This window comes from Heliangelus exortis, chromosome 4 (assembly GCF_036169615.1).
Source record: "Heliangelus exortis chromosome 4, bHelExo1.hap1, whole genome shotgun sequence".
Taxonomy (NCBI): domain Eukaryota; kingdom Metazoa; phylum Chordata; class Aves; order Apodiformes; family Trochilidae; genus Heliangelus; species Heliangelus exortis.
Window position 1 is genome coordinate 3,225,770 of NC_092425.1, and position 25,209 is coordinate 3,250,978.

Here is a 25,209-nt window from a genome sequence, read left to right on the forward strand (position 1 = left end):
TTCACCTCCTACACCTACCTGGACATGGAAGGGTCGACTGAGAGTGAGGATGGATAGGGCTGCCTGAATCCACTTGAGATGGGATATACAGGCTGACCTTGCCTGAGGTCACAGAAGAGAGGAACCCATCAATCACATGATATGGTATTCAGTAATTACTCTAGAGATACAAGCACTTGATGGGGACACAGCACTAGTCACAAATAAATAGTAATGGGCAAAAATGTTCAGGAGTTCTGCTGCATTCAGTGCTAACATACACTTGAATGCTTTGGATTTTTCTCCTTTGCTACTGAAAGATTCCCACTGGGGAGGGAAGCAGAACAAGCAGTCTTCCTCTGCCAGAGCACATGTTCATGCACACACACACACACTCCTCAATCTCTGCCCCTCTCCCACCTAATTTAAAAGCACTGGAATCAGATTTGGTTAACCAGCTTACTCCAAATAGTTCTACTGTAGAGAGTGCAAGAACACCAGACTGTGAGTTATTAAGTTAGATAACCTTTTGACCAGTTTTAGTAAGTCTTTGAAAACTTAGGACTCTCCATTTGCATCTTCTGTAGCGAGGCACCAAGTGGCCAGCTTTTCTAAGAAAGTAGAAGTTTATTTGATAAAAAAAAAAACCAAGCACAACCTCCTGAAAGCCCACAGCAACACCAAGTCCGTCTTAACTACTTAAAGTTCAAACTTTGCCATCCAGTAAGAGAAGCCTGTGTGAAATTCTTGGCTCCTTTATACTCCCACATCCATGGAATATTTTGTCACCCGCCTGTCAGTTGTACTCCCAAGTTCATCACTGCATTTTGTTTACATTCAAGTTAGCAACACTTAGGTGGTGACTACAATTAACACCCTGAAGTAGCATGCTATGGTAATGCTAACAAATACCAGCTCAGCCCAAATATCTGAACCAGCCCAGAAAGACCACTGAACACATCCATTCTATTAAAACCAGTTACTTTTGTCTGCCAGATCAGCATTTCAGAGAGGAAAAAGAGGGATATTGGCCTTTGTAAGGTTCAGGATACAGGTTTCACACTTGGAAACATTACTGGAAATGAGCAGTGCTCAAAAGGCAGTGGAAATAAAAAAAATAAAATAAAATAAAATAAAAATAAAAAAAAAAAAGTGGAGGACATCTCAACAGCAGTACTGCACAAGAAGGCAGCTGGAAGCCATGTAGCCTAAGGGATGGCTGGGTACACCACTGAGCTGTCAGTGAGGGCTTCTGAACACATTCCCAAGCCTTGTAAGATTGGATCTTGTCTCTCCTCTTCTTTCTCTTTTCCCTATCCCCTCCCCCCAGACTGCATCAAGAAACCATTCAGAGGAAAAGATTGACCACATCTGGAAAACGAATGCCAGGAGCTGTCTGGTGGTGGCGGAGACAGAGTCAGCTGAGCAGCAGCAAATGGGGAGCAGAAAGGAATAATAAAAAAAACCAAACCAACAGTCAGATACTTCCATATTTTAGTTTGGTATCTGATAACAATTTATTCCAAAAAAGGCATGTGGCACTTCCTGAATGATTTGCCAGCAAATACAGCATTTCACCATCTTCTCTCTACTTTCTCTGCCTGTTGTCATCCGGATCATGTTTCCCATAGGCACGTTTAAAAATAAAAATAAAAACTCTGCACTGCTTGTTGCATGGGCACAGCCTATCCAAAACAACAGATTCTAAAGCACTGAAATTCTTAAGTTCCTTATTCCCTGCTCCAACAGGACTGAGGGCAAGTACCCACCTACCCCAAGCAGACATGAAGCATCCTGCCAAACTGATCACCCTGAAAGCAGCACGTGTTTCCTCCAAATGGGAAACGACACCCTGAGTGGCAGAAAGATCCTGAGAGGTTGAGTATTTTGCAAGAGCAGCAAAATCTCCCCGTGACAGAGGCTCCTCTTCATACAGAAATTTTCACAGCAGCAGCAGACTGCAGAAGTTTGCTCTCTGTTTTGGTGCAGTTTCAAGATTTCCCCAAACACACACACTTCAAAGTTCCGCCTTACCTCCCCTCCCCTCAGTAACTGCAATTTTGTTTATAGAAGATTTACATTTAATTCCTTGAGAACTGCTCTCTGCTATCTTTCCAAGTGCCAAGAGCCGCAAATCTGAGCCATAAGAAATACACACAGACTTCAAAGTGAAGTCTGCACTCCTCAATTTCTCTCTGTGTTCAAAAACCAGATTCAATTCATTTCAAAGATGGAAATGTTTTGATCTTCTCAACTAAAATAATGTAGTAATTGCTTACTGCAGTGACATTCTTTGTTTGTAAATGCTGTGATTGATTCAACAACAGCAAATGGTGCGAACGTGCACCTTTGTCTGAAAAGAAGGTTAAAAAAAAAAAATAATCTTACCAGCCAAGAGGTGGTGTTATCTGTCCAACCCCCCCTGGAGACAAGGGATAGAAGGTAGGGAGATCAGGAGCTGGAGGATGCCTGGACATGCCTGTAAAGGAGCACAGAAGAATGAATGACTTTCCCCTCAAAATACAACACGTGAGCTACAGCTCACAGCTAACAATGGAATTAGTGCTCTGGGTAAGAAACAACCACCTTCTAGTGTTAAAAGAAAAAGGCTGCCCATGCCACCTTTAAAATAATATATACCTTGCATATGATATTGCAATTCAAAGGGGAAAAAAATCATGGAAGGAAGGAATAAACATATGGGCAAGGGCCCGTGCAAGTTGAGATCTTCTGTCAAGCACATTAGGTAATTCTGTCCTCTTGATGGCTCCACCAAACCTGATCAGATCCCGAGGACCTCTTTTAACACAGCATGAAAACAAGAGGAAAATAAAGCATTGTCAAAGAGGCAGCACAGCAGAGCTATTAGATTAGGTAAATTGCTACTTGTACATTTTCACGGGTTCCCTTATGGATTCACAGATTTTGGAAACTTGCTACCACAGAGGATCAGTGGTTAATTAAGAATCATTTTCAGGCCTGTAATGGTCACACTTGATATGATTCATTTGGCTTCCAATTGTCACTCCAGCTCCAACTAAGCTCTTCATCAAGTTGACTCCTGTGGGCTCCAAGGTCAATCTGTTTTGCATTGGTAGTGTTTCATGGAAAAAATAAGAGTCCCATCAGAAATGATCCATCAGCTCACATTCCCTAGAACACAGAGTCCTACAACTGCAAGAATCACCTCAAGATTAAAGCTAATCCTTGTCCCAAAAGGGTCTGTGGTCTCCATTCTTCACCTAAACCTCATGCCCCCGGGAGAGATGGAATTATGGTTGCAGAGGCCACAAAGACATCGGTTTATTTAAATGTGTTTGGGGAGGAGAGGGTTGAAGCAGAAGGAATTGTTAAGTCTACTTCACATGTTAAATCAGCTGCTTTAAAAGGGCATTAAATATTTATGTGGTGACACTCCGAAGGTCTGAGTGTGTGCTACCTTGAGACTTGGTTTATAGATTGATGCCACTCATTTATTTTCCCCCCTAGTTTGGATTTAAATCTTCTGAATTTAATTAGAAGATTTGAAGAATATCTTTTGGGATTGTGCACAAAAAAAGAGGTTGAAAAACACGACTGGTGGTGTTACCATCTCAAAAAAGCTGAATTCTCAGGCTTGGGACAAAAAACAACGAGGATTGCACTTTGGGCCAGTTTTTGCAAAGGTGTAAAACAGCTGGAAATCTGATATTTCCCAGAGTTTCTATATGAGAGGGAATTCTCTTTAAGAGCAACTTAAGAAAACAGAAAAAAAAAAAAGAAGAAAAAAATGCCCAGCCTTGCAACTCTGGTGACAACTGATGAGTTGATGCTCCTGGAAGTGATGATATGACCTTGCCCCTGCCTGAACAAGTTCTGCACAAGGGGCTGGACCACTCTTTACCCAAAATCTGCATTTCTGACCACACAGATGCTGCTGCTCTTCCTGCACAGAATGTTATCATTAGTCCAAAACTCACCATCCCTTTTTTGGGGGGGCTCTCAGCTACCAGCAGAGATGCACACAGCCACCACGTGATGAGAGTTTTCTGAAGCAAGCTTTTGCTCACAGAAGGGTTAAGAAAATTTAAAAGAAAAAATGAAGGGGCAGAAAGAAGTGACAGCCTTTAGAAGAAGTGACAGCCTTTAGAAGAAGTGACAGCCTTTAGAAGAAGTGACAGCCTTTTAGGCAGTGTCTGAGGTCCAAGAGGCAGCACTACAGGCGAGCTGCTGCAAGGCCTCCTGGCTGGGGGATTTTGGCAGGAGAAAAACACCCTGGCATCAGGGCAGTGCCTCACTCCAGACCCATGGTGGGAGGCGAGGACAGAAACAATGGTTGGAGGCGTTTGGCAGAGGACCTGAGGGAAAAATCTCTTCTTCTCTGTGCAGCAACTGCATGGGCCACTTCACTGGGGCTGCTCCCACACGCCAGCGGCGCCCAGACGGGGAGCACGGAAAGACCACACACATCAAGGAGACCATCAGAGCCCAAACCAGAAGTCTCCAGCCTGTGTCATCCATCCCCATCTTCACCAGATGCTGAGCAAAGGGATGGAGAGCCTGTTTCAGGAACGCTGGAGGGGGATGAGCTCTATGCCAGACGTGCCCACAGCCATCCCCTGGCAGAAGCTCTCTCTGGGCTTGTGGGATGCACCAGGGCTGGAGAGGGGAAGAGGGGAGATGAGGAAGAAGAGAGGATGGGCATCAGGAACAACAAACCAGATGTTCAATTTAAGTCTACAGGAGAGGAGTACGAAAACAAAGCCAGGAGTAAAGGCAAAGAATTGGGGTGCAGGAGGGCTAACCCATCGTGCAGCCTCTTTTGCTTTATGAACTGCAGCAGTGGGCTGTGCCCCAGCCATGGCAGCCAGCTTGGGCAAGAGATGGAAATCCCACTCTCTAACACAGGCCATTCCTGGGATTTCAAGGAATAAGCATGAAAATCCTTCCACTGGGCACTGATGCAAAGGAGGAAGACAAATGAGGACAGGAGGTCTCCATTTGCTTCTTCCAACTCTGAAAAAGATATGATACATATATTTACAGGCCAGGCTTTCCAGGATGAGTGATTTTTGTATTTCCACTCGCTAAAAAAAAAACAACAAACCCAACCAACCAACAAACAGCAGAAACACAGAGAGCAGCAAGTTCATGGTATTTTCTGGACGTAGCCCATGTTATTATCGGGTGGAAATAAAAATGAGGCATTGAGGGAAAGTCTCAGTAGGAAAAAAACATCTGTTTCCCTGAACAACCATGGCTAGACACCTCTCCAGATACATGGGACAACTGTGCATGTGGATGTGTGCTCAGGTAAAGCAGAGCTTCTGGATCTTGTAAAGTAGAGGGAGGTCACGCCACGTGCTCCCTCTCCTTCCCCCCTCACCACCAGATCTCCTGTGCAGGCTTCTCCTCCTCAGGCTGCTTCCTCAAACCTGTGCCATCTGGGGTCAGACCTCTACTTGCATCCCCCTAAAACCCAGCTCATCTCCCCCAAATCCTGCATCCAAGGGCAAGCAAACAGCTCCAGGGGATTCCTGTGGAGGTTTTCCTGGGGCACTGAGCAGGAGCTCTTGGTTTAGGCTGAGCTTGGCACCTTGGTGCTTTCCCAGTTGACCCAGAGCAGGGCTGGTATGAAACTCCCAGGTGAGGACTTGGGGGGCTTTTTTAGTTCATTTTAAGGAGCCCTAGGAGTGTGGAGAAAACACCCGTGACTATGGCACCCAGAACAGTGCTTCTGCAGGAGGCAGTGGGTATCAGAAGGTTAAAAAATGTCACGTTTGCAAAGCCTTAACCTGTGCAAGCTCAAAACTGTATTTTATGGGCTGTGCTTCAGTTATGCCAAGTAACCTATGGAAGAATTGAGAAAGCCAGAATCCAAGGACATAAAATATAATTCTGAGTAAAAGAAAGGAAGAAAAGGTTTCAACAACACTGCTACTGAAGTTCTCTTCCCCCCATTTTCAGGAAGGTGAGGGATGATCCCTGCTCCCACAGCTGCAAACCTGGGGCACCCCAGGGGATGGTGGGGTCTGGCTGCTGCTTATTGAGATTATAAAACGGTCTGATGAATAAAGCAAACTCAAACTGCCAAATTAGAAAGAGCACAGAGATTTAAACAGCCAAATTAAATATAAATACCACGGCAGAATTTACAGCCTCCGGAAGCAGGCACGCACACCTGGAACCCTCCCTCTAAAAATATTACAAATAATGCTGCTGCCAGCAGCACGGGGAGCACCAGGACTGCTCTGTAACCCCAGGACACTTGGGATGGGCTCACCTTGTTTGGAGCTGACGTCTGAGGGGATGTGAGATGGGTGCGACCCCGGGGAAAAGTGCTCATCGCTGTATGTGATAAGAGGGGTGAGGGGGTGAACCGCGTGAGAGGGCTGTACCACTGGCACCTTGTTGGACTGCAAGAAAAGAGAGAAAAAAGCATTAAATGAAATTGCTTTAGCAAGGCAGGTTCTTAAAAAAAAATTAGAAAGATAATTCTGGCATACATTCATCTGTATTGCTGAAGTTGGAAAGGGGAGGGAGGAAGGGAATGAGTGGAGAATGGAGAGATGGACAGACACAACATGGAGCCTGGTGAATGACAACCAGATCTGCTGACAGAACAGGGATCCTCAAACCACCAGTGCCTGAGGAGAGATGAGGGCATTGAGGGTACACAGGAAATGGCTGGGGGCCGGGAGCAAGTGGCAAAGTGTTTGGGAGACACGGAGACAGGAAAGGGGAAGCATCAGTTGCAGAACCCAGGGCTGTGACCAAGGGATGGCAGAGCCAGCAGCAGCACTGTAGAAACCCTTCAGGTATAGGTTCAGCATTAAAACAAAAAAGGTTTTAAGTGAAGGTTTGCCACAATTCCAGCCCTTAAGAGCAACAAGAGCTTCACCAGCTTCATTCCTCATCTCCATCATTCTGTGTGACTGTGGCATGGCGCAGCAAGGACAAGCCCCCAGCCTTTCCAGAGGGTATGGAAAACTTCTCCCCTGACACAGATCTCCTGGTCTGGGTAGCAAATAACTAAAAAAGCCAACCTTAAAACCCTGGTTTCAAGGAGAAATCAAAGTGCTACAAACACCCAAGAGGGTCCTGAATTGAGTGCCACAAAGCCATGCCCATGAGGGTCAAAACACATACTTGACACCAGCCCTCCCTACAGAGGCACAAGGGAGGGGGTGATGCAGGGGATCACACCTCGTGTGACAGAGGGACACGACCCAAAATCACACTCTTGGATCAAGACTGCAAGACAAGGGGACTCGTCTGTCCCAGTGAAATGCTGCCCTGTTAATGCTGCTTGAAACACAAGTTGCTCTTCCCATGGCAAGATCCCCCATACTGATGATGCCAGCAAGTAACAGGGACTTCTCATCTGTCCTCCACCTCTCTGCCCTCCTCCTTAGCAGAAACAATAATGGAATAAAATTTAATAAAATTAAATATATATATATTAAAAAAAAAAAAAAAAAGCTGTCCTTCTAACAGAAGCACTGACAAAACTCAGCAAGGATAACCTGTCAAACGTAAGGAACTAAGGAAAAAAAAACAGAGAGTCCAATGAAATTAACCTTCTGTGTGCTCACTATTGAAAGCCTGGCACAAACAGATATTAGGACCATACAAACCCAGGATTTCTCTGAACTTCTAGAAGCAGAAGGGTTATTAAATGAACAACTCAATTTATTGTTAAGGCCGATAGGAGCAGAGGAAAGGGAGTAAATGGGATCCAGTGCAGCATTTTCTGCTTGCCTTGTTTCCAGAGCACCACCTTAAGGAACTTGCATTAGCAGGCAGTATCTTCTTAATGTCTGACCTATCCCTCCAGTCATATAGCTCAGAATCTGGTGCCATGAATTTTTGCTAAATTATGCTATCCTTACTCTCCTCTTAATTTTACGGTTTTCAACACAGATTTGCTTTCCTGTGGGAAAGAGATAAGAACCTGAGGATTTTAATTTAAGCTTCGGCCTTGTCTTATATTTTGCAAGATGGGAGAGAGAAAGCAGCTCTGGTAGGTGTTTTAAAGCCAACAAGCACTAGGTCCATTTTTGTGACCAAATCATAAAAGCAATAAGAATTCTCAATAATATATGTGTGCTGAGTTGTAAAGGGGATAGCTCAGGCTGCTATTCATCTTCCCTGTCAGGATAAATTCAAGAAAAAAAACAGATGCCAACAGATTTCAGACGCTTTACACATCAGGCCTCAGTCTTCAGCTACCAGGTTGTGGGCCAGCCCACCATTCAGCAATTACTTTATCAACAATAAACTGTGTATTATGAAGAAAGATCAAGCAATAGATGTATTTAGGTCACACACACACAGCTGCTAATCAGCATTACTTTCTCAAAATTTGGTAATTAACATTTTGCATTGTGCTGAATGTAATTGCCATGCATGCCCCTGGTATCAGGGTTACTTTCTTTCAGAAATCACCCGTGTTTACTTGGAGCAAGCCAATCCCTGGACCATCCTGCTCCCCAGCATCCTGCAGATTCCATTTTATTTTCTAATTCTCAGCACCTTATCCCCTAAGCCCACGGCAGCAGCTTCCAACAGGCAAAGGAACCACGAGAAAGAAGTCAGGAGAAAAGGCTTAAAATTAACATACAAACAGGCCACGTCTCTATTAAGAGCACTTGGAGGTCTACAGAGCCAGAAATTGAGGGAGTGGCAAAAAAAGTAATAAATAATAACAAATATAAAAAGCTCTCCAGCCTGGTGGCCCCACACAGCCTTGGGAGGACCCAGGGAGTTCTGGCAACCCCAATCCTGCCGAGCTTCAGATGTGCCACCAGACAGGGACATGGTGGGCACTGGGTGAGCCTCTCCATCCCCTCTGGCCCCACCAAGACAACCACAGTGACTGAGTCAGGGTGACCCACGCAAAACAAAACCAGAAGATGGCTGAGAAAGGCCTGATGAGATGTTTTCCATAGGCACTAGGGACTACATCAATGTCTGCTATGTCTGTCCATAGCAGATGTCCAGAAATCAACCCAGAGGGACTATCTGGGCCTTTTCCCCAAAGAGAGTTCAGAGCAGGAGACCAAGACCTCATGTGCAGACCTGGATGTCCTTGCTGCCCTCTCCACCCTCCCAACCCCTGGGCCAGGACACATACAAGAGGAGATTGGCCTTAAAAAATCTTCTCCCACAAAACCTGGCCAGTCCACAAGCCTTTGATGAGACAATTCCCTTGTTATCCACTGTCCTGTGTGAGTGGTTCAGTACACAGAGACTTCACGCCATCCACCCACCAAAATGTAGTATTTTGGGTGCAAGTTGGTACCAAAGGAGCCTCTAGAAAAAAATAAAGCAAAAGAGAATGCAGTTCTCATTTTCAAGAGAACTTCTTCAACCTGAAGAAGTTGGATGTTCATTGGAACCATTCCTAGCACAGCCCTGATGCAGTGTACGTGGTGCATTTCCACACTACATTGGTTTCGTCACCTTCTTTAAACTCTGGGCCTAAGCCTCCTCACATACCCTGGAAAGTAAAAGAAACAGAAAATACAGCATAGTTCCACCTCTGAAACTTGGAAAAAATACGTGACTATCTAAAAATGAGGACCCGTGGCTTACAAAATACGTAAGGAAGGTTAAAATACCCAGGTGGACACTCTGAGACAGTTCAAGTCCACAGAATCACTGAATGGTTTGGGTTGGAAGGGACCACAACTTCCCTGGGCAGCCTGGGCCAGGGGCTCACCACCCTCAAATTAAAGAATTTCTTCTTTAAAGAATCCTTCTTTAAAGAATCAAAGAATTAACCTCTGGCGAGTCAATGGCTTTATCTCAAATTCAGCCTGAATCCAGGGAAATTTTCCCTTGCTTTTGAAAAGCAAAAAAAAAAAAAAAAAAACCAAAACCAAACCAACCAACCAAAACCTAAGCCCTCCCCAAACAGCCAGCTAGTGCTTCAGCAAAGGCCTGCACCTGGAAGGTATCCTATGTGCAACAAGTGTGCAAAAACTATAAAAAGCCTGAGACAGACACGGCAAAAATGCCCATAGGTCAGCAATGGGTGAGGGGAGTGGCTGGGAGCTCCTGCTGGAGCTGGGGGACCATTTGTTCCAGTTGCTGTCCAGAGAAAGATATTAAATTTACAACCCTTCAAAGGACACACATCTACCAAGGAGGCTGCAGACAACAGGGAGGTTCATGGAGAACCACAAGCAGGCGAGCCCACGCACACAAGACCCAAGCATCTCCAGGTCAGCACCCAAAAGAGGTGCTGGGTTAATTTTAGTTTTGTTTTTCCTCTTTTCTTTTAACACAAAGCTGCTTGTAAAAAGCCTAAAAAGGCCCTAGCCTGTCTACTTTTCCTCTCCTGTCAACAAGTTGTGTGTTGGGTACAGGGACTAGCAGATGGTCTTCTCAATTCAGACTAAAATGAGCCAATTAAAAAAAATGTATATATCAGAAGTTAAGGATGGAGAAGTTCATGCATTTCTTTTGTTCCTGAAAGAGAGGGTATTTTTGGAAAAACATGGCTGCAAGCTTTTGACAGCAAATGTTAAATTCAGAGGGAAAGCAGAAATGATAACTCCTCCAAAAAAAAAAAAGAAAACCAACCCTTCCTCTCTTGCTACAGTAGCACCTCAGAATAAAAGGGCCGATGACTTGTTGGAGGATTTGAGAATACCTTGACCTGAAGAGACAAGAAAAATCCATCCCTTTTTTTAGCCTATTTAAAGTCTAGTTTATAGAGCCCTGAAATCATCCTTAGACAGGAGGTTTTTGCAAACCCAGAAGACATCAGTTTCAGTTGACCTCTGAGAAGAGTGATAGCATTTTAATGGCTAAACTAACTCTGTATTTCTGTCTTTGCTGACCAGCTGTGGCATAAAAATGCAAGACCAAGAATACAGCTTGGGAGCACTGTCAAAACCAGACACATGTTTGGGCTCATTACAGATAAGCTTTAGCAAAGGGGGACCAGAGGTGGAAGAAAAGCTGGTAGCAGGACCATGTTTTGGCCAGAACTAGTTACCAGTATATAAAACAAGCTCATCAACACCAACAATAACTGCAGTTACAATCTGCCACCTCCCTGGGAGCTATGGTACAACAGCTTTCCACAAAAATCTCTGCAGAGATGTGGCAAGCTTGATATGCAGAGAGCTCAGGTTTCTCCCCTCCATCCCCACCGTTTACTTGGAACTAATAGTTTTATGTCCAACCTCCTTCTAGGATCTTGACAGCAGAGATCATCCTGTGCTTAATTTAAAAAAACCTTCTCCAATCCTTAGAGAGTAAAGTTGGGAAAATGACAAAGCAGGTGGTAGCTTTGTAGCCTTACTTTTAGCTTCACCTGAAGCTCAAATGAACAGAGCTGGGAAAGCAGACCCACAGGAACACCCCACTCACAGGAAACAGGGGCTTTAGGAATATTGTGATTTATGAGAACCAAATTTGAGAAGTGTAGGCTTCATACCCTGCTTCACAACTCAGCGACAGGACCCCATTTATCTCAGTGACCTTTCCTGCTAACAAAGAGTGGGGGTGACACCCCAGGGACTCAGCACAGTAAGGAGGCAAAGTGAGATGCTGCATCCACTCTGATGTGAAGCTTTGCAGCTTTGCAACTGCTGACACTTATTCAGAGCAAATCTAGAATGGAAATTCCATGGGTCAGAGAGTGAACCGTGCTGCTGAAGCCAGGAAAAAAAAAAAAAAATAATCCTCCTGGTCCCCTTTTTTCTTCATGTCCTGCAATTCAGTGCTTTGCCATGTAATTAAGTTGTATTTAATGCTGGGAGCCAGGGAAGGGGAGAACAAGAAAGTTACTTTAAGTCAGTGATTGAGAGCTTCCCAGGACATGTTGCATCAGGCAATTACAGAGCCACAGCAGCTCAGGAGACCCCAGGAGGTCCAGAGAAGCCACCAGCCCATCAGTGATCACAGGATGCATCCAGGGTCCTTGCTACAGCTTCCTGTGGTTATTCAGGAGCCAGGGAAGTCTGTGCTCCTTTCCCAGCTGCCCAGATTGCTTTCCCTTTGGAAAAGCCCAGCAGCAAGCAGCTGGGGCTGAAATGCATGGGAAAGGCAGCTTCAGTGCATGGGAAAGGCAGCTTCCCAGTCAATGGTGGTGTGTGCTGTGGTCTGTGGGCATGAAGATAGGACCCAAAGTAAATGGGGTGTCAGGGCTGGAAACACAGGCTGTGTGTGAGGAGAAGCAAGAAGAGTCAGTGCAAACCACTCTGCCTGAAGCCCAAAGGGTCGGTGTGCAATAATAACTCCAGTACAACAGCCAGGGGAGCATTGCAAAGAAAAGAATACATGTGATTTGATAAAGCCTGGGATAAGCATCTATCTAGATGGATTACAATCAGTAACTGGATTCAGGTTAATTGCAGTGTTAGTGAGAAACCACTGCTCTAATGGCTTGTCTACATTCTTGTCTTTTTCTATCTTCCTCCAATCCCTCCCCCCCTTCAACCTTGAAATTAATACAGCACAACTGTGACAGGTTTTTGCTGAAAAAAAGTTGTAATAAACATTTGAGTTCCCTCAAGACAGCTTTAAAAACATGGGTGTTGAATCTCTGACAGAAACACGCTTTATTTCAAGTGTTCATTAAGCACTGCCATTAAGTAAGTGATTAAAGCACACCCAGTATTAAAATAGCTTGATTAGAAATCCCCTGTTATCTCAGTTTTCTTCTCTCCCGTGACTTCTTAATTTGTTTGTTCTCGCCTGCTCAGGAAGGCTGTTGGGAGACCTGGAATGCTGGTGAACCACACAGGGAGCCAGGCAGGTCTTGCAAGGCTCCAACCAGGGGAGGACAAGCCCATTTCTCTTCCCCTACAGATTATACTTAGTGTTGCACAGCCCATTAGTTTTACGAAACATGTACTAACCACAGATAGGACATTAAATTGCCAGCAAAGCCACATGCTTGCAGGGAAGGGCTTCCCTGCTAAAATACTTCTCAGTGGTTTGCTTCATTCATCAAACTCAGCCCTGTGACGGCCATTATTTGCCAGTAAACACTCCACAAGTTGCTCATTCGAAGCTCTGCTTCCCACATGATGGTCCTTTTAACTTTGCCCACCCCGAAAAATTTAATCTTTTTCCTGATAAGGTGCACCACGAAGCCTGCATCCAGCAAGTGGCAACCTGCAGCCACAAATCACACTCGACCACCCCAAGGGTTGCTAAGCAGTCCCTAAACCTGGCATGGGACAGCCAGTCCTGGAAAGACTTAATTATCCAAATGGCAACATGTCCCATGGGCTGCTGCTCCCCAGCTTCTACCCTGCGCAGCATCCCTGCTCCCACCTTGTGCATCCCGGTCACACACTAGCTGCAAAGGCACATCAGCTGAAAAGGCTTTTCCCCCTGTCATTTCCTGACCTGCCCAGGGCCATTTCTGTTCTCTCTTAGCCAAGGGGAACACAGGCACCACAGTATTTTAACGAGCCCAAGCTCAAGCCTCTGAGTTGCACTGTTCTGGCTTATTAATTGCTTTGCCGATAAGAGCTGCTGCCCTAAACCAGCAGAGGAAGCCTGCAGGACATCAGAAGAACTGGTGCCTTGCAGCCTGGCCACTTGCCCAGGGGAAGAACAGCAGGGGCTTTATGTGCTGGGGAGCCCCAGGGGTTTTGGGTGAGGGGAAAGATGCTGGAGTCCATCCTGGTGTCACCTCTTGTGCCATCTTCAGCTCTCCCTCCCCCTGGGACAACGCTGCTCTGGTTTCTGTCACCAGAGCCATCTGCTGAGTTAAGACAAAGATAGGAGCTTGCTTTGCTTGCCTGGAGGTTATCTGCATCCCTGCTCACAACAGCTTTGGCATCTTCTCCAGGATACTCAGACCCACAAACTAATGTGCCTCAGTCAAAGGGATGCACCTCGGTCCAGTATTAGGAGTTCTCTGCACCCACCTCAAGCACCCACTTGAATTAAGCCCAAGAACATCTCTAGCAAGGCAAGTGCCATCATCTACTACACAAGCACAGGAGTTTGGTGTGAAAGGAGGCAGGGAGACAGCAGCCTCTGAAGCCTGGTGTTCCTGTTCTGGCAGACAACGTGCGTCACAGGATGGGAAGACTTTTCCTCATCGGCCTCAACGTGTCCCACAGGATAAGGACTAAGGCTCCTGGGGGAAACCAAGAAAAACTTCATCCTGCACCCTGCTGACAGGAAGGTGCCTTTTGGCAGCACACAGGTGAGGGATCAAAACTGCTTGAAAATAATACCTCCAGTAACAATATTTACATTAAGTCCGTGTAGCAGTCTGTGCAACACCAGATGCCACAACAAAGACCGTGATGGCCCCAGAAGACTGAGAAATGGGTCAACTTCTCTTTGAATTGCAATTTTTTTGAGCTGCACTGGACAGAAATGTTCTCCATTAAGAACACGTGAGGGCATGACCTGCATTGGGCAGACATCTGAGCTCTGTCTCATGGAAAGTGAGGGCAAGGGTTCAAGGGACAGTGCAAGCCCCTGACACACCATTATGTGTCCAAAAACCCTCTGTTCACCTCACCTGAACCTGCAACTTCAGAGATTGACCAGACAACGACTGCTTACTTATAACAAAGCAGAGCAAGCTGCTACCCAATGTGACTGATGGTTTTTGGAGGTGCTGCTGCCTTATCTGCTTTCTAAAAAATTGGGTAGAGGGGAGAAAGAGAGAAACAGATGTGAAGAAGGGGAAGGGATGAATTCGACACTGATGACCCCCCAGCTGGCCCTTGCTCCTGGCAAGCCCTGGTCCCCAACATGCCATTGATGCCAAAAATCCCCACCAAGGCCAACCCACTCTGGCCCCAAAGTGCTGCCCAGGCTTTGCTGGGAGGCAAGTAGCCCTGCTGACAGGATTGTAGCCACTTTAGGGGAATTTTCCTGGCAGGTGGAGCAGCCATTTGGCCAGCCTGAAGCCCAGGGCTGACAGCTGGGGCTGGGTGCATGGGTGGGATCAAAGCAGAGCTCATGGTTCATATCTGTGGGTATGAAAGAAGCACCAGAGAGGCCAATTTCTCCCCATTTGAGGTGCCCAGGCACAAGTGACCCTGCATACACACTGGAAAAAGTTTTCACCAAACTTCTGAGTCCAGCTAAAGCGTATTAACAGATTTATCCAATAACATGCAAATTTAGGTTTTAATGAAAAGTCTTAAGTCCCAGCTCTAAGTGATTTGGATTTTTCTGCTAATGGCATCTGCTAATGACCAAAGATTTAATGCATCAAGTCTTAGCATACATCAGTGCAAACAATACAACCATTTAGTGGAGGTAAAAAGTCATCTCATTAGCCATCCATCATTGGATGTGGGCAAGATGGTCCAGAGGCTTAAAATAAAATATTCATTAAAAAAAAAAAAATTATATATCCCTAAAAATGTACAAATTATTAGGCCAAAAAGAAGCAGTCTGCTAAAGCTTCACTAGGATTCAGAATGCAAACTGCAACGTTTATCTGGAGGTAAAACGCATTTGCAAGTACTTAATTTCTGCAGCACTGTTCCACAGAAGGCAAAACCAATTTTAACAGGAATTAAAGCAATAGGGCCCTCCAGAAACAGGATGTCTCTTAGACAGGTTATTTGAACCATCAGTAGAAAGTCGCAACAGGAATTATTTCTCTACCACATTGTGCAAGGTTTCAGTACAAACAGAAGTGTTGAAAAGCTGCTAACTTTATTTTATAGATCAGTCCTATGAGGGTTTGCTGCATCAGTGAGACACAAAAAGATGCCCTACGTGTATTTTAGCTAAAGTATAAAAATCACAGCACACAGCTAAGGGCAAGCAAAGAGCATGGCACAGGCTCAAAGGGAGCAGGGCTGCACACACTTTTTTTGGCCCAAGCCATCGATGCCAACTGTTTCACTTGGATTCTTTGTGTAAGCAGGACCAATAAACCTACTGCAAAACATTGCTGGACACTGATCTACTGAAGAATAATCTAAATGCTCAGTATTTTTAGTCCTGCTTGCCAGTTGGGATCTCAGAAGACATAAAAAGGGGACCAATGTCTCCCAGCCATGGACTGCTGGTGGGAGATTACTCAGATCAGGGGAATATGGCAATAATGGACCTGAACAAGCTGCCAGCCTGTGCACAGGAGTAACAGGAAAAGGGCTACCCAAAAAAAGATGGAGTGACCCGTCTCCATGCCTCCTGTCTCCCAGGGCAGCTTGGGAAAGATTTTTTCCCACCTCTTAAGAAGCAGACACATCAACCTCTCAGCAGCCCTTTGCCTCTAGCTGCAGAGAGGAGTCAAGGAAGGAGTCCTGAAGGGATGCTCCTACGTTGGCCTTGGGGCTAGATCAGCCTCCCAGAGCTGCTTATCCTCCCAAAATGCACCCTTGTGGTCTGCAGGACCTGAAAAGCATCTTTCCCAGTGTTGGTGGCATTGGTTCTCCTCTGGCTTTGCTCCAGCCCTGTTCCCTGCCCACCCTGCCTTCTGCCCCACCACCCAGTGCTTGGCCCCAGGAAGCTGCCTGGATTCCCCTGCCCCTTCTTGGCTCATTTCACAGCACCCTCAGGCTCCCTAAAAACATGTTTTGAGGCCTTACCCATGCAGGCACATCTTAGGCACTGACCCAAAGGTTCTCCAGTGGTGGCCCCAGCTTGGGAAGCCTGGGAGATGGGGGGAGATGGGGAGAAGCATGGGATTCACCTGTTCTCCCCCTTCCCACCCCACTCTATTTGGTATGTTGCTACTAAGCTCCTTCCCTCAGCTGGCCACAAAGCTTAAAAAAGGGTGCTGGTATGCACAACACACGTGATACCTTTTAAATCCTGTATAGGGTATTTCTGCCTGCTGCCAGACTTGATTTTTTTTTTTCTTTTTCTCCATTCAAGAGCTGCCCTTTAAAATTTAGAAATCACTCTTAAAAGGGAAAAAACACGCCCAGGCCATAACACAAGTTTTGTGCAGCAGGCACCTACATCCTCATAAAAACCCTGGGCTGCACTTTGTAACACAGATAGAAGTCTAAACATCATAAAAAAAAAGAGCTTAAATTGCCAGATTGCCCAAGCCTCCAGTAAATCACCCTTCCAGATGGGCTTATGGCTGCACACAGAGCTCCTCTAGTAGCAACAGGTCACCCTGCAATTATATTTCAATCCTCCTAAACTCAACAAGCATTATATGGGAGTTATGCTTGATTTCATTAAAGAGGCACTTCCAAAGTTTACCCTCACCCCATCCTTGCCAACAGGTTGATTTTTCATGCAATTAGGGCTCCCCTGTGCAATTAATTGTCCCCTGAAGTGAGGCAGAGGAAGAGCCTGACAATTTCTTATCATAACCACATCCCTCCCCAGTACTTTCCGTGGCACTAAAGGCTGCACTTGGGAGAAATACAGCCACGTTAGGTTCTGCAAAACACCACCAAGCAATTTATCAGGCAAAAAATTAGCTCATGCCAGGAAAACCACATGGAGACATTCAGCCCCTTTCCCAGCTCCACTGCTAACAGGGTTGAGATTGCCAAACATGCCCAGATGCAATGCTGAGCCCTTTCTTTTTTGGGGTGGGCACACGAGGTATCTAAATGAGAGCTGCCCACTGCACCCACACTGCTGCAGGGTAGTGAACCCCAAAACTTCTGCAGCACCCACCTTCTGCAGGTTTGTCATCATGGGCTGACAAACCCAGCCAGTGATGCTCCTACTCAGCAACCCCTCTTGCCAGGAACACGGCCAAGGTTGGCAGCCCCAAAATGCAGAAAAATTGTTATTTATCTTTTTTATCCCCTCCCTGCTCCAGTTCCTTCCCACTCCCCTATCCTATACCTAGAATCAGAATACCTAAAACTCATTTTAAAATAAAAATTACCCCAAATTTCAGGCTCTTAACGTGCTCCCACCATCTCACAGCTCCAGGGTCACAGCCAGGAAGCCATCACACCATGAAACACAGGCAGAACAACTTCCCCCTGCCCTTCATGTAGTTTGAGCACCCTTGTCTGAAGAAAAAACTGGCAAAAAAAAAATCATGCTACCAAACCAGGTCAGGGCACTCAGCCACAGCCAGAGGTGAGACCAGGAGCTACAAGGTGAACCCACACCACCCCAGCTTAAGGGGCACAGATGCAAAAATAAAAGCATCTCAAGTGCAGAGGTGGAGACAGGATTTGCTCATCTCGAGCATCTCTTCCTTCCGTTCACCCTCCCCAAAACTCCTTGGCTACTCACAAGTTGCTCGTGGGGATAGCTGGCTGAAAACGAGTAATTAAATGAGCCAGACTTTTTAAAAAAAATGAGAAAACACTTGAAAGTAATTTTGTGGGTAATTTTTCATACTCCCAGTATTTTGGAACTCACCCCTTGTATCGCCTGCACAGAAGCAGGAGCTGAGAACATGGGGGGAGAAGCTCCTTTGGGGCAGCAGAGCTGGAGCACAGCTTTTCTCAGCATTCAGCTTTCTTGCACTAAGTCAGAGGAAGGAAATGCTGCCTCCCCCACATCATATTTTTTTTTTCCTTTCCTTTTTTTTTTTTTTTTTTTTCTCCCCAAATAACAAACCGAAAACACCTTTCCTCTTCAGCAAACCCAGGCCAGGTGTTAGGGGCTCTCACCATCAAGCTAAGGCCAGGCTGGCTGAGCTGTAGGTTCCCTCGTTATAAGGAGATAAAGGATCTCAGTGCGGGGCTGGCAGAGCTGTGGGCTGGAGGAGCGCTGCCGGCAGCCGAGTGTCACTCCTGGAGGAATGCCTGACCTTTCCCGGGGCTTTGATCATGCTGGCTCACAGCGTGAGATAACCAGCCCTTTGCAGAATCCGGAGGTAATAAAAAAAGCAGCTTTGAGGCCTCGTGGTGGGGTTTTTTTGGTTTGTTGGTTTTTTGGTTTTTTTTTTTTTTGCAGGGAAATACTTACCTGCGTTCCCAGCACACTGCCCAGTCCCCCCCACTGCCGCCCTCCCCAGGCTCCTTTAAAGCCACCAAATCCATTGCTGTCAAATAGGAGAACCAGATAAAACACTCAGGTGGGGGGAGTTTGAGCTCTTGTTTAATTTCTCTTAAGTAAGGGGGTACTTGCTAGCACTCTTGCAGAAGGTGCACATAGAAAAAGAGCAGAGCAGCAGAAGTCTGGTCTCCAATTAGCAGGCGATTAGTAGGGTAATAGGAGGAGAAATTTTGTATCTTAGACAAACAAGATAGCAAAAGTGATTAAGGCAGAGAAGGAGAATAAAGCTTTATCCTCCAGTTCCCCTCAGAACACTGAGCCTGCACAGGAAGGACTGGATTTGCTGAGGTTGGTTGTTTGTTTGGGGGGTTTTTTTGTGATTATTTTAAAGAGGAGGTGTCAGGACAGTTCACCACGGTCAATTTAAACAAACCAGTGTAGTAGCAGGTTTGTAAAGTGTGAAACACCTGGAGTCTTGGGTTGAACGTGTTGAATCTGTGATATATCAGTCTTTAATACCTCTTTCATCAGTCTGCACAAGCACCGCGTCCACCCAGCTTGCTTTTGGTCACCAGCCTCGAGAAGCTCACATGAATTTCTCAGGCCAGGGTTGCTCTGTTTTGGTTTGTCTTGGCTTGGTTTTTGTTTGGGCCAGTATGGTCTCTGAAGCTGGAGGTACCGATTCCTCAGTGCTCTCTGCAGGTTGCCCATGAGGTGTGAGGCTCCCTCTGCAGCACAACTCAGCTGCAAGGAGGCTGATGCCAAACTGAGCAGACCTGGATAAGTTACCCCTCTGGGGGGGAAAAAAAAAAAAAAAAAAAAAGTTGTGCTTAGCTATGCCGCCTTCCTCACGGGGGTTTAACTATGTAGATTTCAGATGCAAATTTTACTTTAGGGCAGGCTTTATGGTATTAAGAGTCTCTTTTTCAGCCTTCTGAAATTTCATATGTATACATGCTAGAGCTCTCTCATCTCTGTTAATTGGGTTTTGTGGAATTTCGAGGCCTGGGGGCCATGGGGGGAGGGCTGCTGATTAAAGCACGCCGTGCAGAAGTGGATGCAGAAGTATAGCACAGGAACAGGAGGGAGACTGAATTCCTCCCACCTGCCTCCACACGTGCACCCTGCCTCCCACTTTTGGAGGAAACCCATCCTTCACCCTGGCCTTCCCGAGGGTGTCAGGACAGGTCCTGCCCCTTCCGACATCGCAGGGAGGATGCTCATCCCCCAGCCCCCTTCTCAGGTTGTACAAACAGATTCTAGAGATTTTGAGGCTGGTCTACAGCTACATTTGCTTATTACATGGTGCCCGTGCCTCACTGCCCCTGAATAGGGTCATTTCCCCACAATCCTAACCCCAAAGCAGTAGTGATGGAGGGCAGGAGAAACCCACACCCTGACCTACACCCTTCAGGACCACTAAGGAAGAATAAAAGGATGTTTAATCTCTCTTCATCTCCTTTAATAACCCAGCATTCACAAGTATGTCAGAATGCATTAAGCTGTGATGCCTGAGCTGATGAGATGAGGTGTGTGTCTGCATCCATGTCTGTCTGTTCTTTCTCACAATGAAGGCACAGAAAATACAGTTCTTGCATTTGGCCAAACTGTATCTCTCCACACACGAGGAGCCAGTCCAAGATCTTGCTCTCGGGAGCTAAATACAGATATTCACACACCCATTATAAATGCAGTCTAGTTTCATTTTTAACCCACAGGAGGGTGTGGAGGGAGAAGACATCAAAGCATGGACACAGGCTACCCTGGCATTCTGGGCGTGCAATTTTATCTTCCCCTCATTTCCCTCCTCTCCAAACCAGCTGCTACAACTATCATGATGCTTGCCCTCCGGCCAGTATGCTGGAAAACTGGCTTCCAAGGCAGTCATTAATCTCTCCCCATTACCCAGCTGGCACAGGATTTTGCTTGGATCAGAGGAGGGAGTCAGCTCCGTGCCCTCCGAAACACCAGTGGCAGCTCCCACAGCCACGCGTGCCAGGTACCCACCACTGCAGCAGGGGTGTGGAAGGCAAAACCCAAAGAAACACAGGCACCAGAGAGCAAGATGATCTTTGAGGTGAATTAAACAAAACCTGCCTGTCAGCAATGATGGTGAGAAAAAAGTGCTGCACATCTTCAGGGGGATGGATCGATCGGATCAAAGTTTGGAGGATGATTTTTTGCACAGCAACAAAGAGCAGACAGGAGCACCTACATATGCAAATTATGCGAGGGAAATGAAGATGCACCTAAACCTTCAGCAAGAAAATGCAGCTCAGCAACATTATGCTTTTTATTCAGCCATCAGGTTTCGACCCAGCTGAGGTAACAGGGCTGAAAACACAGAGAGAGAGGTACGTGGTATGCTGGGGGCAAGCAAGGGCTGCTCCCAAAAAGCTGAGCTGAAATGAGAACAAAGCAAGCTTGGAAAGCAATGACACGCACCTCTGCAACTTTGTTAGGGAGAAAAAGGAAGGAGAAGTGTGTTTTGTGTGATTACCACCTGAAAAGCAGCGATTTTTGACCGTCTGCACGGGGACAAAACCAACTTTTTCGAAGAATACTTTCTGAGCATGTTGGTGGAGTGATCCATACCTGAGCTGTCACATATTCCCACTAATCCTGCTCATTTGCTGCTTTTAGAGGGGAGCAACAGGGCCCACTGAGAGCCCTGTGTATACATACAGAAACCTGCATTTGATCTGTCAGTAGGACTGTAGGTTCCCCCAAGAAGAAGAAACAGGCAGACAAGTTTTTGATCTTCCTTAAAGTACCGCTTATCTCAGCTTTTGTTTGTTTTTCTGGTTTTTTGGGTGTGGGGTGGTGTCTGATGTGAATGCCACCCACTGCAAGCTATCTAGGCAAGGAAACAACCATCATAAACCACTGCTGGAACAAACATAGCAGTCCCTTTCTTTCCCTCAGGTATGAGCCACATGCAGGAGGGCACTGCCAGTGTGTGCACCTACAAGTGTATTTTACAGATCCCAAACTCAGAGGTGCTAAGCACTGGCACACAGACACTTCTTAGGGAAATTCAAAGTCCCTTCTCATGGCTACCAGAAAGAGCAGCCCTCACCCAAACAGCCACGGAGCTCAGAGGGACCCCCAGGCTGCTGGTGGGTGCAAAATCCAGCTTGGCCCAAGGAAAGTTGCCACCTTCAGTAACTTCAAATAAATGAGCATCTAAAACAGCTCAAAACCATTTGGTCCCATGCAAGAAGCCTAAACCACAGCACACAGAGCCCTCCCCTGCCACCCAAGTCTTCATCTTCTCACCCTCTCCTTGTCATCTAGAGGGAGCCCCGGACACTGGATGAAGTGCAACAGCAATGGTACCAAATCCTAACGTGAACAGGGGGAGTGCTCTAAAAGGGATTTACTTCAGGTTAAGACAAGCTTTGCCCATGCATGGCTTAGACCTTCCTAAATCTGGAGCACAGTGGCCAACTGCAGCCACACCTGAGCAGGGCAGAGAGGTCTCCAAGCAGCTACGGTCCCAGCAGCTTCAAGAAGGGAGAGAAAGGCCAAAAAAAAAAAAAAAAAAAAAAAAACAAACCAAAAAACCAACCCAGCAGCCATCAGAGGAAGAATGTCTGAATGAGCAGGAGGCAGCAATCAGCTGCCAGACCGCCTGTTCTGCAGCAGCCGGCGGGGTGAGCACACGGTGTGAGCTCACCATGTGAGCTCCCTGTCCCCAGAACATCCTTCCTCACTGGGAAAGGACACGAGGCCCTGGGAAGCCCAGCTGTAGGGTCTGCTGAGGCTGAAAAGCACACTGAAAACGCAAGCCAGCCAAGAATAGAGCCCACACCAATGCTATATTTAGCAGACGGGTGCACGCTCTCCAGAGGGCTGATGCACCCTCCAGCAGCAGGGTGAGGCAGATGGGCATGCCCTCAGGGTGTTCCCACAGATCAGTAGCCAGCACGAGTGTACCTCAAGGGAGCCACATTTTCTTCCAGAAAGGTGAAAGAAGTCTCCAGGAAACCATCTGCAAGCCCTTTGCTCCAGAGAGGGAGTAAGGAGCCTGGTCCTCCCTTGGAACTGTGCTGCTCGCCTGTCCCAGGAGTGGATGTTTCCTTCCCTGTGCCTGGGTTTTTCTGCTTGTGTCAGTGGGCTAACGAGCACCGTGTTCTTCAAAAAGCACTTGCAGACACTCTGCTCCATCCAGGCACTCAGGAGAGCCAGGCATGGCTGCAGGAAGTAATATTTAATAAGGGCCACTGAAAATTTGTCAGCCAGTGAAAACACAAAATCCCCTGCTTAGCTTGTCAAGCCAAGCATCTGTCAAAACCCTTGACAGACCATCTTCCAAGGAAACAGTAAAACATCCATCTACTGGCTGGGCTGCTGAGGCTGTGGAGCCAGATCCAGATGCAACGTGACACAGGCACTGGGCTCCACACCAGCAAAGGCAAAAGGGTGGTTTTACACTTTTCATGCCTTGTGCAGGGTTTCCCCAAAGTCAAGACATGGGGATGTGCAGCACGAGGAGGGGATGGATTCCTCATGGATACTGCACAGGATGAAATGGCACCTCCCCCTGGTGACTTGCAGAGGCAAGGGGTGAGGTGTCCCACCTCTGGCACTCAGGAGCAGCCACTGAAAGTGAGCTTCTAATTAAGACCACAGCTTTGGTTAATTGAGCCCAATTCCAATCCCATCAACAATAATGGAACTGCATCGGCTTACACCAGTAATGACTTCAAATCAGCAGCACAATAAAGTTAATTCAATACTTCTCCAGGTCCAGCTGATGAAGCTGCCATGGGAGCCTTCTTCCTACCTCACCAACACCTCTGGGAGAGAGGATGATGTGAATGGACGGAGGGTTAGAAAGGCAGGAAATGTAAAAAATGGAGTAAGTTTCCAATAACAAGACTAAAGATTATTTTAAACACTTAATTACCCTTGCAGGAGACATGTGCAAGCATCAAAGACAAAGCAGTGCTCCCCTTGACTACCTGCCACGATGAGGGGAAAAAAAAAACCAACCCTGCAAGGCTGCTGCAGGTTTCCACCTTTCCAAGCAGGACCCACCAATGTGGGGCACCAGAGGCAGGAGCTGTGTCCCACACATTCCGGGTGTGGGAAGGAGCTGGTGGGAGACAGCCCCGGGGAAGAGAGTGGAGAGACATGAAAGTTGCTCCATGTAGGCAGACGCAGGAGTCAGCAGCTGCAGCAGCCCCGAGCAGAGCAGGCAAATAACCCCACCGGGACTGAGGCTGCCCCGGGATGGTCTGAGTGCCCCAAGGGGTGGGAATGGCCCGGCTTGGCCCCCGGCCACCCCACACAGGCCACTGCTTTCCACACACAAATTTGTCTCTGCCTCCAGCCAAAAAAAACGAAGCTGCCACTCTTCTGAAGAGAGACGCGCGTTATTTTAGAGCAGTCAAGTTATGACTGGTCTGATTTCCATAATGCCCGCTCTGTAAACAATCTGCCTGTTATTTAAGGCTCAGCTCCACCGGGACAGAAGCTGCAACAGGGCAGACCTTTGAGCCGGAGCATCCACAAAGGGCTCCTTGCTGCCGGGGTGACCTCAGGGCAGAAACACACCCGACGGGTGGTCACTCCTTGCTCCCTCCTCCCTGCAATCGACTTCACATCTCTCCAGTTTTCCCCAGTGCTCCCAGTCCCCTTTCCGGAGGGCTCTGCCCCCCTCTCTCAGCCAGAGGTACCGGCTCACAATAACCAGCATCCCCCAGAGGACCCGCAGGAGGACCCAGCCGGGGTGTTCTTCCCCAGGCAGGCATGGGCTATGTGTGTGTGTGTGTGTGTGTGTGTGTGTGTCTGTCACAGGCGTCAAACAAATCATTTGGCACCTCCAGGCTGCCTGCCTGCTCCTTGCGAGGCGACTGTCGCAACCCGAGCGTCCCAATTAGACGAAGTTAAATGCTGCCCTGCACGACGAGAGTTTCTAGCAAAAAAAGTTATCCCGGCGTTATTGGGCTGCTCCCTCTCTACTAAGAGACCGCAAATTGGTGTTTACTTTAGAGGCTGAGTAGGACAGCTTTGGGAAATCACGCCTGGCCCCCTCTATCCCTCACCCCCGGCTTCCCGGGGGCTCTCCAGAGGATGGAGCAAGCGGCTCCTCACCACGCACCTCCCCACCAGCTCCCTGCTCCAGCCCATCCTGGCACAGCGTTTGGCTGCTGGATTTATTCCCTGCAGGCTGGACTGGGAGAGCTGAAATCAGCGAGTCTCTTGTACCGCAGTGGAGTTGACACAGGCTAAATCAATTAGCTGCTATTGCGGGGATGCTCGGCTAGGCCAGATCAAAAAAAAAAAAAAAAAAAAAAAGACAAAGAAAGAAAAGCCCCATGCCGAGAGGAACCAGGCCCAGTCAACAGATTTATCTCT

At 47.1% G+C, this 25,209-nt stretch overlaps 1 protein-coding gene across 4 annotated transcripts in view; it reads right to left on the bottom strand.

The window, feature by feature from the left end:
* Positions 1–25,209, bottom strand: part of LEF1 (lymphoid enhancer binding factor 1) — a 66,636-nt gene that overhangs the window by 21,440 nt on the left and 19,987 nt on the right. For 2 of the 4 annotated variants that reach the window (XM_071742647.1, XM_071742649.1), the window contains exons 4-6: positions 6,242–6,374; positions 2,368–2,458; positions 19–102 (exon numbers count right to left, since the gene is read on the bottom strand). In XM_071742647.1, the coding sequence (XP_071598748.1) occupies positions 19–102; positions 2,368–2,458; positions 6,242–6,374 (308 nt within the window). The remainder of the gene's footprint in view (positions 1–18; positions 103–2,367; positions 2,459–6,241; positions 6,375–25,209) is intronic. The other 2 variants (XM_071742650.1, XM_071742651.1) reach the window with 1 other exon arrangement.